The 16,725-nt window shown below is 49.4% G+C and overlaps 1 protein-coding gene across 1 annotated transcript; it reads right to left on the bottom strand.

The window, feature by feature from the left end:
• Positions 1-4,245: 4,245 nt before the first annotated feature.
• Positions 4,246-15,779, bottom strand: LOC309364691 (zinc finger protein 213-like). Its single transcript, XM_081902463.1, has 6 exons — positions 15,761-15,779; positions 13,119-13,732; positions 11,804-11,933; positions 10,825-10,910; positions 9,482-9,608; positions 4,246-7,990 (listed from the first exon to the last, which is right to left on the bottom strand). The coding sequence occupies exons 2-6, from the start codon at positions 13,533-13,535 to the stop codon at positions 7,050-7,052; spliced, it is 1,701 nt and encodes a 566-aa protein (XP_081758589.1). The 5' UTR covers positions 13,536-13,732; positions 15,761-15,779; the 3' UTR covers positions 4,246-7,049.
• Between the last annotated feature and the right edge of the window lie 946 nt (positions 15,780-16,725).

The following is a 16,725-nucleotide window of genomic DNA, read 5'->3' as shown; positions in this document are numbered from 1 at the left end:
GGCAGGTGTGTGATAAACCTGTGTCCCTCCATATGTTGCAGGACTCCAATTCCCATCAGCCCCCCCGGCAGTATAGCCAGTGACCAGGAGTCAGGGAGATGAAGTCCAGCAACATCATGATGGTCCCAGTCATGAAATAGGGGCAATTTCCCTAGCAAGTATGGAGTGTGTGTGTGTGTGTGTGTGTGTGTGTGTGTGTGTGTGTGTGTAAAGAAGCATAAGAGACACCAGAATACAGTTACTTACTCATCAAACCTAGTTAATGGGGGCTGAGAAAAGACATATGGAAATTGATCGTAAAATTGTTTTGGAGAGATGATCCCACTAACGAGGAAGTCTCCAGGCCGGAAGAAATTCTGCGCTCCTTTTTCTTCCCTGATCAGATTCAGGGGGCATTTTGCCTTGGGGTTTCCAAAAACCCCGTGAGGCATCAATAGCAGCAGCAGAAGTAGCAACAGCAGGGATACCATTCTGGCTGTAGCTCCTGCACCTCTCCTGAGAGCCAGTGTGGTGTAGTGGTTAAGAGCGGCAGTCTCGTAATCTGGTGAACCGGGTTCGCGTCTCCACTCCTCCACATGCAGCCGCTGGGTGACCTTGGGCCAGTCACACTTCTCTGAAGTATCTCAGCCCCGCTCACCTCACAGAGTGTTTGTTGTGGGGAAGGAAGGGAAAGGAGAATGTTAGCCGCTTTGAGACTCCTTAGGGTAGTGATAAAGCGGGATATCAAATCCAAACTCTTCTTCTTCTTCTTCCTGTGAGCTTATGCAAGGGAAATCTCATGCAAGACCAAAGCTGCAGTGTCATCACCCATGGAGCTAGTGGTCACTTATGACTTCAGAGTTTTTAAAGATCACACACACATCTCCCCCACTTACACCTGCTCTAAATCTTGACTCACTCTGTCTCCGACAGAGATATTATTCCCCCAGGAATGATGCAATGAGTAACCTCATGTTGGCCTTGATTCTGAAGCCTGGGCAACATCTAGAAATCTCTCTTGGGCTTCAGCTATAGAAAATCACCATGATTTCTGTAATTACAATAGGAGGAAAGCTCCTCTCTGCAACATCCTGGAGCCGTTCTGTGGTTTGAGGGGAAGCGACAGAGCTGGAGAAAAACATGTTTGTGAGGGATTGCAGATGCAACTCTCTGTCTGACATCAGCCATGTGTTTGTGAGGCATCTAATCATAGCCTGCATTTTTATCAAGGCTTATATATTGATCAGGATCTGTATTTTAAAATGAGCTTAAAGATTTTCAAATGTTTTATGCCAGGCAGAAGACCAGCTGCCTAAATGTTTATCCTCCTGGACAAGGGGGCCCCCTGATTTATAGCAGAAAACAATTCTCAAAGTCGTAAAAAAGGGAATTACAGGCTGAGAGCAAGGTTACACTGACCCTACAAATTAAGAGTTGGTAAATAGTAAAATGAGCCATATCTTTCTAAGGTTAAAAGGCCAAGAGCAAATGGAAAAGCAGCTGGCTTGGCTGGAGAATGGGGTGTAAACAGAAGAAGAGATTTCTTCCTATTTTATTTTGAGGCTGTAAACTGTTCCTTTTTACTTTGAGAAGGTTTATTCTTCTAAAAAGCTATCTATGATAATGTATGAAATATATTAGCTTAAATGTAATTATGCAAAGGATCTAGAAAGAAAGAAAAGTTAAATTCTTATTTCATAGAGTCATATTGCTGTAGGAGACCAGAGGGGCAAACGAGCCCAGCCCCCTGCCAGACAGGAGACGCCATCGAGCACTCCTGATATATGGTTGTCAGGCGTTTGTTTAAAGACCTCCAAAAAGGAGATCTTTCATTGATGATGCATGAGGATGTGAACTCAAGATCCTTGACATCTGTTTAAGATAAAAATTTAAAACTATTAACCATCTGTTTTGGAGGGCAATAGGGCAAGGAGGGCAAGAGGTGAGCTGGTAATTAAGGTTCCTTGTTGAGACAAATGTAAGATATATGACTACTTATTTGTCATTTATAGATAGAAGAATATATAGCTTTTTGTTTCCCATAAAAGGCAAAAGGAAATGGGTGTATCTTTTAGGATTGGTTCTAGCAAACAGCCAATGGGAATTTCAACCAGGCTGATTGGACAGAGGCAGCCAAAGGAGGAGCAAGGAGGCTGGGCTGAGGGAATATAAGTGCTGGCCATAATGGCAGGAGCCCAGGCCAGAGCTTGGTAACCATATACCACTGTGCCTCTCATTTATTTGTCTGAAAAATACATTATTATTTTAATTTCTCTATTGCTGCGTTGAATATTTCATTCCAGCTAAGCGTTAACCACAAGCAGGGTGCTACATTTGCATGTGAGAGAGTTTGGCCTGAACTTTGCTGACGATAGTATTAGAAGAGCGCGACAACAGTTCCCTTTTTTTAACAGTTAAGATCAGCTTGACAGTGGAATGGTCTCCCTTGGGGAGGGGAGTTTGGACTCTCCTTCCTTTGGGGTTTTTTAAAGGGGAGGTTGAATGGCCGTCTGTCACGGATGCTTGAGCTGAGGTTCCTGCATTGCAGGGACTTAGACTAGATGGCACTTGGGTTCCTCTTCGACCTCTACAATTCTATGATTTACACATATATATGCTGTGGGTTAAACCACAGCGCCTAGGACTTGCTGATCAGAAGGTCGGCGGTTCGAATCCCCGTGATGGGGTGAGCTCCCATTGCTCGGTCCCTGCTCCTGCCAACCTAGCAGTTTGAAAGCACGTCAAAGTGCAAGTAGATAAATAGGTACCGCTACGGCAGGAAGGTAAACGGCGTTTCCGTGCGCTGCTATGGTTCGCCAGAAGCGGCTTAGTCATGCTGGCCACATGACCCAGAAGCTGTACGCCAGCTCCCTCGGCCAATAAAGCGAGATGAGCACCGCAACCCCAGAGTCGGCCACGACTGGACCTAATGGTCAGGGTTCCCTTTACCTTTTACATACACCTGAGTCCAGGCGTAGAGAGAGTCCAAAGCTTTCGCATGACACAAGGGTCTGTTAGGATTTTTATCCACCTGTGATGCTCCACTATGTAGCACTATGTTTGTTTGTATCATGTGAGTGCCTGAGTGCATGAGACAGGAAGTCTGAACACTGTTGGAAGATTAGTTTCACTTCTGTGTGTGATGCTGTTCTGTACTGTTGCTGAGAGAGCACAGACATACTGATGGATTATTTGTGTATAGACTGTAAAATAAAGTAGTTTAGAGCTACTGATTGACTCTTTCTTCTGCTATGAGATGCCATAAGGTAAGTGTGCCCCTCTCAGGAGGGAGGGGTCGCTTATTGCCGGTCTCTCTGGACTGAGGGAGATTTACAGCCAGAGAGTGACCATCGGAGAGAAGCCTTGGTGTCCTGGGAAGTTGGCGGCCTTCCCGGGCGTTTTCCAACAGGGTCCTCTCAACTCCAGACACCAACCGCCAAGCTCTGGCCCTCAACTGCCTCCTCATTCACATTCAACCTTCGCTTTCAAACTCCCAGCCAATCATCACTCACCACCAACATTCCAATTCCCTCTCCCAGGGCCGGCCCACCTATGAGGCAAGGGGCTGCAACTGCTCCAAGTGGCAGGATCCACAGGGGCAGCAGATCTGGCCTCCAAGGGATGCATCGCCTGCTGCTCCTGCCAAAGTGGCAACAACAGCTGAGGCATTGCCCCTTCGAAGCCAGATCTGCCCCTTCCATGGCATCCCTGCCCGTGCTGCCACTTGGTGAACAGGAGGGGCTGAGAGCCAGTGTGGTGTAGTGGTTAAGAGCGGTAGTCTGGGGAACCGGGTTCGTGTCTCTGCTCCTCCACATGCAGCTGCTGGGTGACCTTGGGCTAGTCACACTTCTCTGAAGTCTCTCAGCCCCACTCACCTCACAGAGTGTTTGTTGTGGGGGAGGAAGGGAAAGGAGAATGTTAGCCGCTTTGAGACTCCTTAAAGGGAGTGAAAGGCGGGATATCAAATCCAAACTCTTCTTCCCTCCCCCTCGTTCCCAATGTAGCTCTTTGTCCCCCCCCTTGTTTCCAACATAGATCTTCACTCACCCCATCTTCCTTGGCAGGTGGAGACCATTTTGTGGTTCTCCTCAGGTGCCAAAATGTCTTGGGCCGGCCTCTGTGACTGAGCCTTAAGGAGGCTGTGCTTATATAAATAAAGGCCCACTTTTCCACTTAAATCGTTGGTCCGCTGGCGTTCCTCTGTAGAATCAGGAGATTCATTTGGGAGACCATGAAGGTAGAGGAAATAAAACCCTACCGAGGAAATAGGGGTGATGTATTTGAAGGCTTTATTAACCCAACCTACAAAAAAACCACCATAAAATAACACCCACTCAGGTTAGGAAGCTATCGGATATTAGATCGATAGATATAGGCAAGCTCTAACACTTACACGGGTTTCTCAGTTAGGAGAAGGCAAGCAGTTTTAATTAAGAGTAGAAATCCAGTAAATGAGAAAAACATCACAGGAAGACAAGACGGCAAGTTTCCAGCAGGGTCCACAGCATGCCAAAAATGAGGGAGGGCGCTTCCCTTCCACGTAGATGAGGTCAGGTGTTTTTGAATAGCCTGCCCACCCCATGTAAAAAATAATGACGATCAAGTGTCCTCGGTTTTCTAAATATTCTCCTCATCACGCTCTACACAAAAGCTTTGACATCCTTATATGATGGAACATGCACAGGGACCGATTCTGAGCGTTTTGCTCCCTCTCCAAGAAATTAACCAAAAAGATGCACGTGTAGCAAACGATGGAAGTGCCAGGTTTTGAAGTAGAAGATCCGCCGGGTCTGATGGCACATGAACCCAAAAGCCTTTGAGCTTTGCCAGTTACCTGAGGTTTTCGTGGCTGCCTTCCCAGGACTTCCGGGGTTCCTCCTAGCCACAAGGTCCCCATTGAGAAGGCGCACTGAGAAACCCCCAGGGTAAAAGTGAGAGCTGCAATGGAGTGCTTCCATCCAGCGCTACAGCCAGCCACGAGAGCCTGCCCTTTCCCAGGTCACTCCATTCCCTATCCCTTCTGCTCCAACATTCAGCATCGAGTCACAGGACCGAAATTTGGCTGTTTCAGGTCCTCCCAACCCCACTGCTATCCCTGGCCCCAAATGGTGTGTTGTGCGTTTCCCAAAGAGGAGGGTGGGGTTATAGGCAAGGGAGTGGCGGTGGGGCACTGGAGGTATAAATGACTGACGACTTTGAAAAGCTGGTATCAATGAACCTAAAGAGTTTTAACTAGCTTCTGAATAAATGTGCAGTAAATTGTTACTGTTTGGAAACTTAATTGCGTCCTTAGCTGCATGTTTTGGTCTTCCCTCAAGCCAGCAGATCCACTCCCTCCCAGACAAAAAAATGCATGTGATGGGGCCATTTTTACTTCACAAGGATCCATGCTATGAGGATCCTATAGATGCAGAGCTCCTTCAAGGCCGTGTTTTCTTATTGGGGTGGGCTGGGGAGGGAGTGCATTTGCGGCATGAAAATGCATAAGATTTCCACAGGAAACTACAGGAGGTGCCTCGACAGGAAGCAGTGTAGGGATCCAGGAAATTGCAGGCCTTAACAGCTGCTCTGGGTAAATTGATGGAAAGCATTAATAAAGATAGAACAACCAAACGTATTAGAAGAACAAGTCTTGCTGTAGAAATGCCAGCATGGCTTCTGCTATTGAAATAGTTCTTTGAAGAGTCCAGCAAGTAGATACAGGGAAGGGGATGATCCAGCTGACATTGTGTAGCTCGGTTTTGTGAAAATGTCCCCCACCAAAGACCCCAGGGCAAACCTCTGCTTGGTTGCTGTGAGAAGCAGCATGCAGCCCAGGACTCCCTGCACCTCTGCCCCCGAAGGTATTCACTTCCTTGGTGTGATGACGAAGCAACGTAAATGAATAAACGACGGCAAAATAAATGCCCACAGGTAAGAAAGGGGATCCATCCTTGCGGTCATGGATACTTACGCTGAAACCAGGAGACAAACAGGATGGGATCACACAACAGCAGCCTCCACCTTTTTCACACCTTGGACCCACCTTTCACCGAAGGATCCATTTCTTAATTTTGTGCGGTGCTAGTGCCGCTGTAGTGACCCACCTTGAGACCGAGACACAACCTGGTAAAAGGGTAAGAGAACTTCCTCATGCAGCGCACAGTTTAACCACGGGACTCCCTGCCACCGGAGGCAGGAACGGCCACCAACTTGGATGGTTTTAAAAGAGGATTAGACAAATTTGTGAAGGAGTGGGCTATAAATGGCTCTGAATACCAGTTTCTGGAAACCACAGGAGTTGCTCTTGTGCTTGTGGATTTTCTATGGGCCCCCGATTGGCCCCTGTGAGAACAGGATGCTGGACTAGATGGTCCATTGGCCTGATCCAGAAGACACTCCTTACGTTTTTATGTTAAGACAAAATGCCAGACAACATGGAGCCTCTGAGGGCAGCTGATTTCTCAACCCCGCACATTATCTAGAGGACAGTTTGCATGCTGGTTGGGTCCATTTGCCCGGTCACCTTTGCCTGTGGTTGGGCCTGACAGGCTAAGAAAGCTCATCTAATTACAGTGGTATCTCGGGTTAAGTACTTAATTCGTTCCGGAGGTCCGTTCTTAACCTGAAACTGTTCTTAACCTGAAGCACCACCTTAGCTAATGGGGCCTCTGGCTGCCACTGCGCCACCAGAGCACAATTTTTGTTCTCATCCTGAAGCAAAGTTCTTAATCCGAGGTGCTATTTCTGGGTTAGCAGAGTCTGTAACCTGAAGCGCCTGTAACCTGAAGCGTATGTAACCCGAGGTACCACTGTATTCATACATTTCTTCTTGGAAGGTGGTAGGCTCTCCTTCACTGGAGGTTTTGCAAAGGAGTCTGGGACGCCACCTGTCAGGGGTCCTTTTGCTGTGATTCCTGCACGGCAGGGGGTTGGACTAGATGACCTTTGGGTCACCCTTCCAACTCTATGAGTCTATGACCACCAGAGACACAAGTCATTTAAAAGGTAGGACCAATGCACCATCTCAAGTTCTGAGTGTTTCTAAAAATTCCCCAGAGTTTCCCCCATTTAAAAAAATTACCACTGATCTATTGTTTCTCTTCCGGCACAAGTTCAACGCACTGAACATTTATGTGGTGCTTCAAGTGATAAGCGAGGCTGTTGCTTCGGCTGAAGCTTTTCCCGCACTCGGAGCACTGGTACGGTTTTTCCCCCGTGTGGGTCCTCTGGTGCGAGGTGAGGTTGATCCGCTGGCTGAAGCCCTTCCCGCACTCGGAGCACTTGTAGGGCTTCTCCCCGGTGTGGATGGTGCGGTGCAGAGTCAGGCTCACCCTCTGACTGAAGCTCTTCCCGCACTCGGTACATGGGTACGGCCTCTCCCCCGTGTGGACTGTCCGGTGGCGGGTGAGGTTGATCTTCTGGCGGAAGCTCTTCCCGCAGTCCAGGCATTTGTACGGCTTCTCCCCGGTGTGGACCCTCTGGTGCTTGTACAGCGTGGAGCTCTCGCTGAAGCGCCTCCCGCACTCGGAGCACTCGAACGGCTTTTCGCCCGTGTGGATCCTTTGGTGCCTCAGGCGGCTGTTGCTGCACCGGAAGCTCTTCCCGCACACCGTGCAGATCCACCACTCCTCCCCTGTGTGGACTCGCTGGTGCCGAGTGAGGTGGTACCTCTGGCTGAAGCTCTTCCCGCAAACCGAGCAGATCCACCACTTCTCACCCGTGTGGACTCTCTGGTGCCTGGTGAGGCTGTAGCGCCGGTTGAAGACCTTCCCGCACTCGGAGCATTCCAGGAGGGTCTCCCGCTTGTTGATCCTCTGATGCCTTCGGACGCTGGGCTTGCTCGCCATACTTTCCGCGCACAAGGGAGGGAGCGCCTGCATTTCATTCCCATCCCAATGTTTTTCTTGCGTCGGAGCTTCGTGGAAGTTGGCTCCTTCAAGCAAGACACCCCCCGCCTTGCAAACCGGTTCTCGCGGCTCCAAGTCACTTCTCTGCTGTTTGGTAAGGATCCCACTCTCCATCGCTTCACCTGAAGGGAGAAAAAGGAAAATGAACCTCACGCCACCAAGCAAAAGCCCAACTCACTTCTACAGTGGTACCTTGGTAGTCGAACAGCTTAGTTGTCGATCAAATCGGCTCCCGAACGTCGCAAACCCAGAAGTGAGTGTTTGCGAACGTTCTTTGGAAGCCGAACGTCCGACACAGCTTCCATGGCTTCCGATTGAGTGCAGGAAGCTCCTGCAGCCAATCAGAAGCCACACCTTGGTTTTCAAACCATTCCAGGAGTCGAACGGACTCCCGGAATGGATTAAATTTGAGAACCGAGGTACCACTGTATATCCCAGTTGTATCATAACTTTTTTATTTAAAACTGTGATGCGACTACATTTGGAGTATTGAGTACAGTTCCAGTTGCCACACCTCAAAAAGGATATTGTAGAGCTGGAAAAGTTTCAGAAAAGGGCAAGGGGATGCAGTGACTTCCCTTTAAGGGAATGTTACAGCACGTGGGACTTTTTAGTTTAGAGAGAAGATGAGTAAGAGGCGATATGGGAGAAGCAGATATGGAGGAAATGGGCAGAGAAAATCTTTTCTTCCATCCTTACAACACTGTGGGCAAATTAAATCTGCATACCGCTCTTTATCAGAAGATACCAGGGTGGTTCACAACAGAAAAATACAAAATGAGAACAATGCGTACATAAGGAAACGAAAACAAAACAAAGAGCTCCCCTCCTACAAACACATTTTAAAAGTCATAGCATGTTAATCAGCCAAACACCTGATTGGAGAGAAATGCTTTTCGCCTGGCGCCTAAAGACATGTAATGAAGGTGCCAGGCAAGCCTGCCTGAGGAGAGCATTCCGCAATAGGGAGCCACTGCAGAAAAGGCCCCGTTCTCATTTTGCCACCCTCCATCCCAACCCTTTTCTTGCGTTGGTAAGAAAGAGATGGCACACGGAGAAGTGCCTCCAGAGGATGATGATCGCAGGGTCCAGGTTGGTTCATAACTATGGGCCTAACCCCACACAGGAGACAGTGATGGCCTCCAACCTAGATGGCTTAGAAAGAGGATTGGACAATGCCATGGAGGAGAGCTCCAGCTATCAATGGCTACTAGCCATGATGGATATGTTCTGGCTCCCATCAGAGGCAGCAACGCTTCTGAGTACCAGTTACTGGAAACCACAGGAGGGAAGAGTTGCCCTTGTGTTCGTGTCCCGCTTGCAAGTTTCCCATAATAAGGATCTGGTTGGCCACCGCGAGAACAAGGGCTTCCATGGGCTTCCAGCCTGATCCAGCGGGATCTTCTTACATTCTTCAGTCTGGATAACTGGTCCATTGCCTGTTTTTCGATGGCATTGTACCCCCACTCATCACCCGAGACCCAGTGGCTAAGAGTGCCTTGGACCAGCTTCAGCGGATGGGACAGCTACAGCTGTTTCTTGACCAGGATAGCTTGACCTCTGTGACCCATCACTGCATGGCTTCTGTTAACAGGGGGAAAGGTGAGCCTTACCCAGAGAGACCAAGTTCCCATAATTCTCTACCATGACCTCCCACTGCAGGGATCTTTGGTCTGGATGCAGCAGAGCCCACTCCTCCTCTGTGAAGTACACGGCCACCTCCTCAAAGGTCACCGGGCCCTGGAAAGAAGAGGAAAAGAAAATGCTCATCGCAGCTAATGGAACAATTAAAAAGAGAGAGCTGTGAGCCCTACATACGCAGGCTGAGACCCTACCTGCCCGCAAACTGTCTCGCCAGAGTGGTGAATGCTCTAGTTATCTCCCGCTTGGACTACCGCAATGTGCTCTACATGGGGCTACCTTTGAAGGTGACCCAGAAATTACAAATGATCCAGAATGTGGCAGCTAGACTGGTGACTGGAGTGGCCACAGAGACCACAAAACACTGGTCTTGGAAGACCTACATTGGCTCCCAGTACGTTTCCGAGCACAATTCAACGTATTGGTGCTGACCTTTAAAGCCCTAAACAGCCTCGACCCAGTATACCCAAAGAAGCATCTCCGCATCTCCACCCCCATCGTTCAGCACGGACACTGAGGTCCAGCTCCAAGGGCCTTCTGGTGATTCCCTCCCTGCGAGAAGTGAGGTTACAGAGAACCAGGCAGAGGGCCTCCTGAGTAGTGACGTTGGCCCTGTGGAATGCCCTCCCATCAGCTGTCAAGAAAATAAACATCTAACTATCAGAAGACATTTGAAGGCTGTTTAGGGAAGTTTTTAATGTTTGATATTTTATCGTGATTTTAATATTCTGTTGGGAGAACAAGAAGAAGAGTTTGGATTTGATATCCCGCTTTCTCACTACCCTAAGGAGTCTCAAAGCTGCTAACAATCTCCTTTCCCTTCCTCCCCCACAACAAACACCCTGTGAGGTGAGTGAGGCTGAAAGACTTCAGAGAAGTGTGACTGGCCCAAGGTCACCCAGCAGCTGTAGGTGGAGGAGTGGGGAATCGAACCTGGTTCACTAGATTACAAGTCCACTGCTCTTAACCACTACACCACACTGGCTGGGGAAACCCAGCCACATGGGCAGGCTATAAATAATATGGTGATGATGATGATGATGATGATGATGATGATGTTCTTACAGGGGACTGGACTAGATGACCCTTTGGTTCCCTTCCAACTCCACAATTCTATGATAAACCTGTGAAAGGGATGGAGGCTCTCCCTGCAAGATCCCGAGCTCCCTCGGGGACGCTCAGATCCTTCCCAGCTTAGGAATATCCTTTGAAAGGGGTCAAGAGACACATACTTTCAGGCCCACAGACGTGTGCAGGTTATGGAGGCACCCAAGTTGACCCTCCTTCCTCAGTTCCCCAGTTCTTCCGCTCCTACCTGTCCGGGCAACTGCGCAGCAACCATTTCCACTCCGTCACACATTAAGGAAGGGCTGAGACCATCCGCCAGAGGAGCTTGGCTATCTGTGAAGGAAGAGAAAGGAAGTGGGAAGGAGGCGAGATGCTGCACCCGCCACCTCAGTTGTTTCTCAGTCCTGAACTGCCTGGGGCTTAATTACCACATTGGCCCAAATATAAGCCACACTTTTTTCTCCGATAGTGAAAAGTCAAAGTGTGCCCCCTCCTTCGTGTGCCCCCTCCTTGAGAGGTCTGGAGAGTGGCAACATAAGAACGGGCCTTCTCTACAGTGGCTCCCCGTCTATGGAATGCTCTCCCCAGGGAAGTTCGCCTGGCGCCTTCATTATACGCCTTTAGGCGCCAGGCAAAAACGTTTCTTTTTAACCAGGCCTTTGGTTGATCCAATTTACATCCTATGCCCTTTTAGAATGTTTGTGTTTTTGTGGTGGGTGGGGCTATTAGGTGGTTGTTTTTATTTTTATTAGGTACTTTGTGGTTTTATATCTTGATTTTATTCTGTGAACCGCTCTGAGACTCCCGGGTATAGGGCAGTATATAAATTCTAATAATAATAATAATAATAATAATAACAACAATAATAATAATAATAATACAATTATACAAAAAAAACTTGGATTCCCACCCCTCACCCGTTTTAAAAAGGGCTGGAGATGAGGGCAAAATTCTCACCTCCCCACCCTTTCACCACTGATGGAAGGGAAACTGCAAGTTTCCCATTGGGGCATGGGAGGGGCACCGTGAGAAAAGGATGGTTCATTATGTGGGCAAGGCTATTCTTACATACCCAACTTCCCATTTTATCCTCACAACAACCCTGCAAAGTAGGTCTGGCTACGTGGCAGTAACTCTTCTTATGTCCTAAAAAGCAACGTCCCATTCTAGGCAACCCCTTCGAGAGACCAGGATCAGGCCAAAATGTGCTCCCAATTCCTCCTTACCCAGCAAGGTAGAAGTATCCCCTCCAACGCCCCCCGGAATGGCTCCTCGGAACAGCTGCCTCCTCCTGCTGGCTGGCGGGACCTTATCTACTTTGGGGGAAGAAGGAGCCCCTTTTCTCGTACCTTGAACCTGAAACAAAATTTGGGGATCCTCAAGTGGGGAATGGAGAAAAGGGATTAGGAAGAGGGATTTGGATGGGAACTTCCATCCGCCTGTTGGAATCGGTTTTGGCATAGAGTTCCTCAGCAAATAGGTAATGTGATTCTAAAAGAAATATTTTACAAGCTTCTGTTCCACTGTAACAGTGTCATTAAGCCCGGACACTGAGGTCCAGCTCCGAGGGCCTTCTGGCGGTTCCCTCGCTGCGAGAAGCAAAATTACAGGATATCAGGCAGAGGGCCTTCTCGGTAGTGGCCCTGTGGAACGCCCTCCCATCAGATGTCAAGGAAATAAACAACTATCTGGCTTTTACAAGACATCTGGAGGCAACCTTGTTTAGGGAAGTTTTTAATGTTTGATGTTTTATCATGTTTTAAATATTCTATTGGGAGCTGCCCAGAGTGGCTGGGGAAACCCAGTCGGTTTTATGTATGCATGCATGTTTGTGTGTATGTATGTATTTTTATTATACCTAACACCACCACATCTTACCTGGATATACAGAATAACCAATGTTGCTTGTGGAGGTGTAAAGCCACAAAAGCTGGGGTATGGCATATACTCTGGGCATGTCCCAAAATCAGAAAATTCTAGGAAGATACGGCGAAGGAAACTCAAGTAATAGCTTGCTATATTTTTACCCATGGACCCCCAATTTTTGCTATTCAGACATATTAAACAAACAACCAAGAGATAACAGGGAATGAATGCAACACCTCTTAACTGCTTCTAGAATTATTATTTTTGTCAAATCTGGGTAGGGTAGGGGAATGAGAAGACCGTCCACGACAGAATGGATAATGAAAATCAGGAGCACAGTGAGCATGGTTAAGCTAACGTATGCTGCAAAAACCAGAAAGGACAGAAAACAATATAATGTATTTATTGAGAAATTGAGTCTCCAGTAAAAGTACTGGAGCAGTAACATGCAGGATAAGGTAAATCCATTTGTGCTACTAATTGATTGAATTTTGCTCCTGTCTCGTTAGTTTTAGATACCCCGTCTGCTTTTGCTTTATTTTATTTGGCCTCTGTTATTAAACTTTGCTTTCTTTTATTATAACAAATTAATGGGGCGGGCGGGGGGGAGGAAATTCCAGGGGGTTGGACTCTGGCTCCTTCCCAACTCCCATGATTTAAAGAAAGTGCTCTCACCTGCTCCCTTTTTTCCTGCCTCTTCTCTTCCACCTGACTCAGGAGGAAGCCTTCTGCCAGGGCCACCGCCTGGGAGCTGGTCTCCGCTCCGCACTCCCTGACCCAGCTCTCCATCTCTGGGGGGAGGATAGTCAGGAACTGCTCCAAGACCACCAGGTCCAGCATCTGGGCCTTCGAGTGCTTTTCTGGCTTCAGCCACTGGCGGTAGAGGTGGTGGAGGCGGCTGCAGACCTCGCGGGGTCCCTCGGCCTCCTGGTAGCAAAACGCCCGGAAGTGTTGGCGCTGGACGTCTGAGCTGGCATTGCCCTCGCCCAGGATCTGCTGCACGTTCCTTTCCCAGACCTCCCCAGTGCTCCCAGTCTGGAGGACGTGGGGGTCCTTTCCTCCCCAGGGAGCCGCTGAGTCTGGCTTTTCCATCTCCCAAAGTTCCCAGAAGGAATCGAAGGATTGCCTTGCTCTGTGGAGAATTCTGTTCCCAAACCAAAGGCTGCTGGAATTTGACTGGCGTTGGAGGGGAGGGTGTTGATGTCCGGCAAAGTCTGCAAGCCCCCCCTCTTGCACACGCCTAAGGGAAAGATGCTTTGCTAGGAGGGAAGGGTGACCCCGGCTGGGACCTGTAAAAAACGGCAGAGACTTATAAGCAGCCAATACATTTTTTTTTTTTGCAGAGAAGTTGGTAAAACATGGGCTGGATGAGGTAACTGGTAGGTGGATTTGTAGCTGGTTGACTGACTGAACCCAAAGAATACTCACTGGTGGTTCCTTGTCATCCTGGGGGGAAGTGACAGCTGGGGCGCCGCAGGGTTCTGTCCTGGGCCCGTTGTTGCTCAACGTCTTTATAAATGACTTGGGCAAAGGAATTTGAGGGGAAGTTCATCAAATTTGCAGATGTCATCACATTGGGAGAGGTAGCTATCACTGAAGAAGGCGGAATCGGGATTCAAGGTTCTTACACTTGGGCAAGAATAACAGCTGCACAAATATGAGATTGGGGACACCTGGCTTACTAGTAATACATGTCAAAAGGATCTAGGGGTCTTAGTGGACCGCAATCTTAACATGAGTCAACAGTGTGATGCAGCCGGGGGGGGGGGATTTAATGCTATTCAAGGATATCAACAGAAGTCTAGTGTCCAGATCAAGGGAAGTCCTAGTACCACTCTATTCTGTCTTCGCCAGACGACACCTGGAGTACTATGTACAGTTCCGGGCAGCATAATTTAAAAAGGATGTTGACAATCAGGAACGTGTGCAGAGAAGGGCGACCATGATGATCAAGGGTCTGGAAACCAGGCCTTATGAGGAACGATTGAGGGAGCTGGGCAAGTTTGGTCAGGATAAGGGGAGACTGAGAGGAGATATGATAGCCATCTTCAAATATCTCAAGGGCTGATGCATGGAGGATGGAGCAAGCTTATTTTCTCGTGCTCTGGTGGGACAGTCTCCCTGGGAAAGCTGTGGACTCTCCTTCACTGGTGGTTTTTAAGCAGAGGTCATGGATGCTTTGGCTGAGATTCCTGCATGGCAGGGGGTTGGGCTAACTCTACCATTCTATGATTCTATGAATTTAAGGGACTAGAAGTAGAAGAGGCAGTGTGGTGCAGTGCTTAGTGTGTTGGGTGTGGAGGTGGGAGACCAGGGTTAAGAACATAAGAAGAGCCTGCTGGGTCAGGCCAATGGCCTGTAAAGTCCAGTGTTCTTTTCTCATGGGGGCCAATCAAATGCCTGATAGAAACCTGCAAGCGGCATCTGAACAGAATGCTTTCCAGCAACTGGCATTTGGAAGCACAGATGCTTCCAATTGTGAGGGGAGATCATGGCCACTGGTCCCATCACCTCCTGGCAAACAGAAGGGGAAGAAATGGAGGCAGTGAGAGATTTTACTTTCTTGGGCTCCATGATCACTGCAGATGGTGACAGCAGCCATGAAATTAAAAGATGCCTGCTTCTTGGGAGAAAAGCTATGGCAAACCTAGACAGCATCTTAAAAATCAGAGACATCACCTTGCCAACAAAGGTCTGTATAGTTAAAGCTATGGTTTTCCCAGTAGTGATGTATGGAAGTGAGAGCTGGACCACCAAGAAGGCTGATGGCTGAAGAATTGATTATTTGAATTCTGGTGCTAGAGGAGACTCTTGAGAGTCCCATGGACTGCAAGAAGAAACCTATCCATTCTTAAGGAAATCAGCCCTGAGTGCTCACTGGAAGGAGAGATCCTGAAGCTGAGGCTCCGATACTTTGGCCACCTCATGAGAAGAGAAGACTCCCTGGAAAAGACCCTGATGTTGGGAAAGATGGAGGGCACAAGTAGAAGGGATGGCAGAGGACGAGATGGTTGGACAGTGTTCTCGAAGCTACAAACATGAGTCTGACCAAACTGCAGGAGGCAGTGGAAGACAGGAGTGCCTGGCATGCTCTGGTCCATGGGGTCACGAAGAGTCAGACACGACTATACAACAACAACAATAGGTAGCCCTCTCCACTTTGAATCTGTCTAGAGTAATCCTCTTTCAAAGCCATCCAGGTACCACTTGGCTCCCCCCCAAAGAATCATGGGAACTATAGTTTACCCCCTCACCGAACTACAAATCCCAGAACCCACTCAGTCATGAATCTGGCACCATCCCACACTCCAACCTACCCCAAGGGGCAGTTGAGAGGTTTAAAACTTGGGACGGGAGGCCTCTCTTTGGAGAGAGAAAAAACGAACTGCAAAAAATCAAGACCAATCAGCAACAAAGGAGGCTAAAACCAGCTTTCTGCTTGCCAACCCCACAGCGGGAGGTTCTGCCCTTGCCCCTCCCTGCCCTTGAACCCCAGCCGCAACCGGTGCGCTCCCCCAACACCTATTTCTCTCCTCCTAATGCAAACTGGTTTGATACTGGTTCCAGTGCAAATCTTTTGTTCTGACGCTGGCAGCCGGGAGAGGAGGTGGGAGAGGGCTGGCCAGAGCAGCCCACCTCTTTTTGGAGGAAGGGAATAACTGGAGTGGGACGGGGGGGGGAGCGGGGAGAAGATCTCCCCCAGCCTTTCTCCCCAGCCAAGCGCCTGGTACCCCTCCCTCCTTTTGTCTCCACCCGCTGCTGAGCCTTTTCCCCTCTTCTCCCTACCCCCACCCTTGCAGCCCGCCCCCAAATGAATTTGCCACTCACCTGCTCCCCACTCCCACCCCCAGCTTGGAGGAAGATCCAACCTGAGAGGGTGGCTGGGGGGTGCCGGTGGTGGTGGGAGGAGGGGAGAAAGACCCCAGGCTCGTTGGATGCTCTGTGCGCCGCGCAGCCACCCGCCCCCTCCTTCCCTCCCGTGCCCCCTCCCCTCCTCCTCCTCCTTGCACGCCTCTCCAGGAACCCAGCCTCGCTCGCTGTAACCCCTTCCTCGCCGCGGACCCACACAGAGAGGGCCTCCCTCCCCATCGCCCCCCACCCACCCCCGGGATCCCTTTGCAAAAGCCCGAAGAGAATCCGCAAGAGGACTTTGCAGCTGGGGACGCGGCAGAGGGGCCCTCCTTCTCTCCAGGGTCTTGCATACAGAAGCCCACGCACCCACCCCTCTTCCTCTGCCTGCTGCCACCCCCCCCCCACGCTAAGGGGTCCACCGCGGCTTGGG

Source organism: Podarcis melisellensis, assembly GCF_964234715.1.
Source record: "Podarcis melisellensis genome assembly, chromosome: 2".
Taxonomy (NCBI): domain Eukaryota; kingdom Metazoa; phylum Chordata; class Lepidosauria; order Squamata; family Lacertidae; genus Podarcis; species Podarcis melisellensis.
Note: the sequence above shows the minus strand (reverse complement) of the source record. Positions and strands in the feature narration are given on the sequence as shown.

Excerpts from the sequence above, each read along its gene's own strand:
- LOC309364691 (XM_081902463.1), bottom strand. The coding sequence starts at position 13,535 with ATGGAAAAGCCAGACTCAGCGGCTCCCTGGGGAGGAAAGGACCCCCAC. Across the intron at positions 11,934-13,118 it reads GGCAGGAAAAAAGGGAGCAG|GTTCAAGGTACGAGAAAAGG; the intron begins GTGAGAGCACTT and ends ATTTTGTTTCAG. Across the intron at positions 7,991-9,481 it reads TGGGAACTTGGTCTCTCTGG|GTGAAGCGATGGAGAGTGGG; the intron begins GTAAGGCTCACC and ends TTCTCCCTTCAG.